We start from the raw sequence: 6,125 nt of genomic DNA on the forward strand, positions 1-6,125 counted from the left end.
GGACGTTCAGCCTTACAGCAGTAGAAGGTGCTGTCTTTCTCACAGAGCGGCTGGCGGGTTGGAACTGTTGACCTCGTAGTTAGTAGCCCCACATGCCACCCACTAGAGAGGCTAGGATTTACAGCACATATTTGAGGAATTAGGGAGAGGATGCAGTTGGACCCCTAACACTTGCCATTCCTCAGATGGGAAAACCTACTGTCAGATGCTGGGGCCGCAGGAGGGCTCAGCTACAAGTAGTCAATGGGGACAGGGAGGGGGGAAAGTCCGGCTCCCCAAAGAATCGAGCATCAAGCAAACCAAACTCAAATCCACTGCTGTGCAGTCCATTCTGACCCTCCAGGACCCTGTATCCCTGCATGAGGCTTCAGAGGCTGAACCAGATTGACAGGTGCACACCACCTCCCTCATTCTTCTAAAAAGCGGCTGGTGGGTTTGAACTGCGCCAACTTTGAGGTTAGCAACAGTCACTGATCATTCATTCTGCATCCAGCACAACTGCCAGTGAAAATACCAATAAGCTGGTGGCGGCGGCGGTGGTGGCGGTGGTGGAGACAGTGGTGGTGGTGGTGGTGTGTGTGACAAGAATCCGTTGCCGAGTCCTAGCAGAAAAGGCCCTGCGTAGAAAGCAGGAGCCGTGGCGGAAAGAGAGGGCCAGGGGCTCATGCCTGCGGTCCTGGTGCCGGTGCACAAGCCGTGTGTTTCTGAGGGGATCGAGACAAAGCCCCTCCCATTGGCGGGGACCATCCAGGCACAGCCTGTCTGATAGATTGCTCACCTGGTCTGCAGCCTGGTCGGAGTCATCGCAAACTGGGACCTCGCTGAAGCAGCAGGTGTGTGTCTGTGCACGCTGCTCTGGGTCTCCTGGAGGCGGAGGGGTCTGTGACCCAGGCAATGGGGCTTCAGGGAGGGACTGTCCCTCAGCCAGCAGTCAGGACTCTGGCAGCGCTGCTCAGGGCGGACTCTGCTCTTTGGGGCTTTATCTCAAAAGCTCATTCTTACCGTTCAAGGTTTGGTTAAGCCAGTGTTAGGGGTTCAACTGCATCCTCTCCCCATTTCCTCAAATACGTGTTCTAAATCCTAGCCTCTATAGTGGGTTGACACGTGGGGCTACAAACTAGGAAGTTAGCAGTTCGAATCTGCCAGCCGCTCTGTAGAGAAAGACAACACCTTCTACTGCTGTGAAACTCACAGTCTCTGAAACCCACAGGGGCGGTTCTACTCTGTCCTGTAGGGTCAACACGAGTTGGAATTGTCTCCGAGACAGTGAGATGCCCATGTGTGGTTATGACCACATTTGGGAGTGAGCTGCCCACACAGTAACTCCTATAACGATAGCCTGGGCTGCCGCATCCATGCCAGATCACAGCAGTCATCTGACCCAGGAGCACCCCCATGGGCTTCGCTAGGCTGCGGCCTTTATAGCACAGACAGCCGGTCTTCTCCTGTGGAGCTTCTGGTGGGTTTGAACTCCCAGCCTTTTGGTGAGCAGCCCAGTGCATGGCTCAGGCCCTGGAGAATGAATGCATTGAATGCCACAAAGAAATTGTCTGTGGTCAAGGTGTGGGGAAAAATCCCTCATTTCTCAGAGAGGGCCACCGAGGACGCTCCCCCCCTGGGTGGCGTGCTGTGAGTGGGAATATAAGCAATTTAGCCAATGACATGAGCACCTACTAAGCGAATGGAACCAAAGTGATTCAAAGTGCTACTTTGCTTAGGTAAACTCTATTGAAGTTTACCTGTACGCTCAGAGGGGCCTAAAGCCAGGCTGTCAACCAACTGATTCCGTGAGTGACATCATTTTGGTCCCTTTCGAGAACTAACCTGAGTGAATAGGGCGCCACACCAGGGAGACTGTCCCACGTGGTCCCAGGAGACTGACACCATATTCACTGCTGAAGGACAGTGTGGGCTGAGCTCCCCACATCGCCCCAAACAGAGCAAAACAAACACCCAAGCCAAACCCACTGCCAGCGAGCCAGCAAGCTGATTCTGTGCCAGCAACTCTGCTGGGAGGCAGAACTGACCCCGGAGGTCTCTGCGACTGTAACTCTTTACAGGAGTAGAAAGCCTCGTTTTTTTCCATAGAGCAGCTGGTGGCTTCAAACTGCTGGCCTTGCGGTTGGCAGCCCAACTCCCAATCCATTATGCTACCCAGGTGCTGTCACTGCCTCACCCAAACTCACTGCCATCGAGTTGATGCTGACTTAAAGCAGCCCTATGGGACTGGGTAGAACTGTCCCTGTGAGTTTCTGAGACTGTAATTCTCACAGATTATGAAAAAATATATATATATACATATATCACTGTCTCAGCACTTCAGGACCAGGGACAGCTCCGAGCAGCTCAAAAGGGAGCTTGCTGCTCTCAAACCTCCCATCCCCACCCACCCCCGACAACCCAATTTCTTCCTGTCTGCTGTTGGCTTGGGAACTTGACCTCCAACTGGTATCCTGTCCCAGGATCAGGGTGTCCAAAGCGAGGCACTAAGACCAACCTGGCCTTGGCTGTTTTAACACATTCCAGGGTGACCCCACAGAGCCGCCTGGCCCAGCCCCTGGGGCTGGCACTGGTGCCTGGCTGAACTAGAAGGTTCCCTGGAGACCTCCTGGGGCCAACTGCCCGTGAAGAACCCAGCACCCAGCCAGAGCTAAGGCTGTGTGTCTGGCTGAGAACACACGCTGCAGGTGCGCCTGAGGCAGAACCTAGCTTCCAGTCTGGATGGGACTCTGGCCGCTCCTGCTGCTGCCTGGGCAGGTGCTGTCATAAAGCTGGGGCATCCCTCACACTCTCGGACCCTCTCCTTCTGGCTGATAGCCACATGCAGGACAGGGCTGGGGTGGTGATGGTGGTGCAGTGACACCAGGCACTTTCCAGTGGCTGGCTCCCTGCCCGGGACCCCACCTGACCAGCATCTGCTTACACCGATGCTGTCACCCAAGATAGAGCTCCAAGCATGTTCTACACCGTGCCACACAGTCCACCACCAAAGCCGGCCCGCCCCAAGGACAAGATGGTCAGCTGTGTCAGCATGAACCCCAAACCAGGCTAAGGCTTGGCATAGCCGGAAAACTCCCCTGATGTGCACCCAACCGTCCCCAAGGGCCAGGCTCTTAGAGTCAGGGATGGGGGGGGGCAGCACAGACTGGCCCCTGACCACCGGATGCCAGTCCCACTGTGCCGCCAGCTGAGGGAGATGGGGTCTCAGTTTCCTCGTCTTTAAAAACGGGAACGGTGGTGATATTTCTCTCCCGGGGTTGTGGTGGGATCAGTAGCAGGCACTCAGAAGGGTGAAAGGCGTGTGGTCAGGCAACCCGGGGAGGGTGGATTGAGGAAACAAAACCCAGTGTCCCCCGCTCCCCTCCCTGGTCTCACCCCGACCACGCTCAGCACCCAGGGCAGCCTGCCCAGGTGGTGCACACCTGCCAACCCTCACAGACGCTAACTAGGCAGGAAGTGTAAGGCAAAAACGCTTTCTTTAAAAATAGGCCTTTTCAATTCATTTCTCTTTGAAGCTCCGGCACGTGGACTGTGAAATACTAGGTCTATTTTTAACCTCCCACGGCGGCTTTAAGCCGGCAATGTCAGCACAGGGCCCGAGGATGGAGGCCAAGGCTGAGCAGAGGCTGGTCCCTTCCCGCTGGGGTTGAGCTTGGCTCGGAAGGTGAACCTGTGATAGGTGAGCAGCTCTTCAGGCTACAGCCGAGCTATTGCTGCCACGGCCACCACCATCACCTTGGTCCACTCTTTGCTGACACTTCCCAGTGTCACCCTCTCCCCTCTGCCCTGCCCGTGCTTCCTCTCCACCCCTCTGTCCCTCTGAGCCGCAGGCCTGGGTAAGTTCTCTGGTCACTAACTGAAGGACAGTGAAGAAGTGTCCTACCTAAAGGTCACAGTCATAATATCCCTGTGCGGTTGCACCCTGTGGGGTTGACAAGTCAGAGCCGAGTGGCCTTATGGCAACTATCTTTATTTATTAACCCCAGGGGGCAGGGGTGGTCCTCCCTGACCCAGCGTCACCACCAACCAACCAGGGCAAGTTCCCCTTCCTCCTGGAGATCCTGAATGTCACCATATCTACAAAGCCGCTTTGGCCAGGTAAGGTCAGGAAGCCCCAGGCCCCCAGGATGGAGACACACATGGTCTTGGCGAGGCTGGGAGGGGCCATGGATGTACGCACCACAGGGTTGCTGGGAATGTTCTGGGAGGTAGTTGCACACTGTGAAACTGTGCTCCCTGGGCCTCTGGCCCCTGCAGCTTCCTGTGGAGGCTGTGGGTGTCCCCACCCCCTGACACACCCACACACCAGGCCCCTGCACTCCTGGCATGTTGGTGGATGCCCGGGACACTGACCTGGTCGTCAATCTTCCGCTGCAGCTGCACCACCTTGTTCTCCATGCCCACGTTGAGACGCTTCAGGTGCTCAGCTGAGCGGGCCTCGATCTTGAGAGCCTTAAGCTCCCGCCTGGCCTGGAGGCTCCGGAAGGCACACTGGAGGACCACGGCCGCAGCCCGCAGGCGCTGGAAGCACCGGCGTGTCACCCAGCCCCGCACGTGCTTCTGGATGACGGTGGCCTTGTGCTCCAGGAGGACCTGTTGGGGACGGAGTCACAGGCTCACCACTGTGGAGGGGGGTGAGGGGGCTCGCTGTAGGCCAGGTGGGAGGGAAATTGATGCCGCTGTGTGGACGGGGCGCACAGGTCTGCCTGGGCTGCTAGAAGGGGGGGGGGTGCTGCCGCCTCCAGACCGAATGCTTTGGTGGCAGTTGGCTCTGTGATTGTGTTTTTGAGAGGTTCTGCAGCCCCGCGAGCAGCTGCCATCAGATTGAATGTGACTGTGTTTCTCTGGGTGGGAAACCGCGGTCTACGAACCTCAAACTTGGAGGGTCATTAAAAACCCCCCAGCTGAGCAGAGGAGGGGCCGTCCTGGAGCTGGCGAGCTGGGGAGGGACTGAGGGGCCCTCCCTTGTGCCCACACAGCCCAGCGAGGGAGTCACTGCTTTTCCCCACCCTGCAGGCAGCCTCCAGAGGGAACACAGAACAGCATGGGGGCTCCCGCCCTGGGAACAGGGTACAGGCTAAAGCAATCAACCCAGAAGCAGACCTGCTGCGAGATGAACAGACTTGAAACCCTAACTCCGGAGCTGGGAGCCCAGAGCCGGGGTCCGACGGCAAGCTTGCTGTGCCTCCCACGTCACCAACCTCTCGAGGGCATCAGGTTCTCCCACTGGCTTTGGGGAGGCTGTACGGGGGCTGGGGGCGCTTCAAAAAGCGAGTGGAGAAAATGCAATGACGGCTGTCCATCGGGTGCCGGCTCACAGAGGGCATCGTCTGTCTGCAGCCGACAATTCGGACACCTTTTGTTTCAACCCACCTGTGGCCATCCCTTCACTGGGCCACCCACCGTACATCCCCCTCCTCCCTGCAGCTCCCATTTCTGTCCCTCCTCCCCTCCTAAGGAGAGGCTGTAGTCGTGACCTCCAACGCTCATCAGAAGGTGTGCACACACCCCTGCTATTTCTGTTGCCCTTCCAGACCGCTCTGCTGTTTGGCTGAGAGGTGAGTCACGGGTGGTGACAGGGACATGGCCTCTAACTGACCAGCAAGCCTGGTCTCCATGAATTCAGTGCCACCTTCTCAACCCACTCTATCCGGGGCTTTCAGAGCCGTTGGTAGTGGCCATTGGGTACCACCCAGTTCAGTGGTTCTCAACCTTCCTAATGCCATGACCCTTTAATATAGTCCTCATGTTGTGATGACCCCCCAAACCATAAAATGATTTCCATTGCAACTTCATCACTGCCATTTTGCTACTGTTATGAATTGGGCGACCCCTGTGAAAGGGTCATTGGACCCCCAAAGGGGTCTCGACCCACAGGCTGAGAACCGCTGCTTCTGGTCTCAGCGTCGCTCCAGGTGCTTTTGGAAGTCGCCTCGTCTGATGCTCTGGGGTGCTCTACTCTGACGCTGGCCTTATGGCAGTTATTTTTGGTTATCAATGTAGTGCTTTACTTCCCTGACTTGTAGAGCAGGCTATTTCCTTACGAGAGAAGAGAGAGCAGCTCATTTTAGAAGAACGGGGAGTTTCCATTTGGACACCACTGCCCGTTCTTTTTTTTTTTTTTT

The 6,125-nt window shown here is 56.6% G+C and overlaps 1 protein-coding gene across 1 annotated transcript in view; it reads right to left on the reverse strand.

The window, feature by feature from the left end:
* Nucleotides 1-6,125, reverse strand: part of MYO5B (myosin VB) — a 168,043-nt gene that overhangs the window by 55,037 nt on the left and 106,881 nt on the right. Inside the window, 1 exon segment of the mRNA XM_045296048.1 lies at nucleotides 4,354-4,593. Coding sequence (XP_045151983.1) covers nucleotides 4,354-4,593 — 240 coding nt within the window.

This window comes from Echinops telfairi, unplaced genomic scaffold (assembly GCF_000313985.2).
Source record: "Echinops telfairi isolate 266 unplaced genomic scaffold, ASM31398v2 ScPeMD7_7400;HRSCAF=8409, whole genome shotgun sequence".
In the NCBI taxonomy this organism is placed as follows: domain Eukaryota; kingdom Metazoa; phylum Chordata; class Mammalia; order Afrosoricida; family Tenrecidae; genus Echinops; species Echinops telfairi.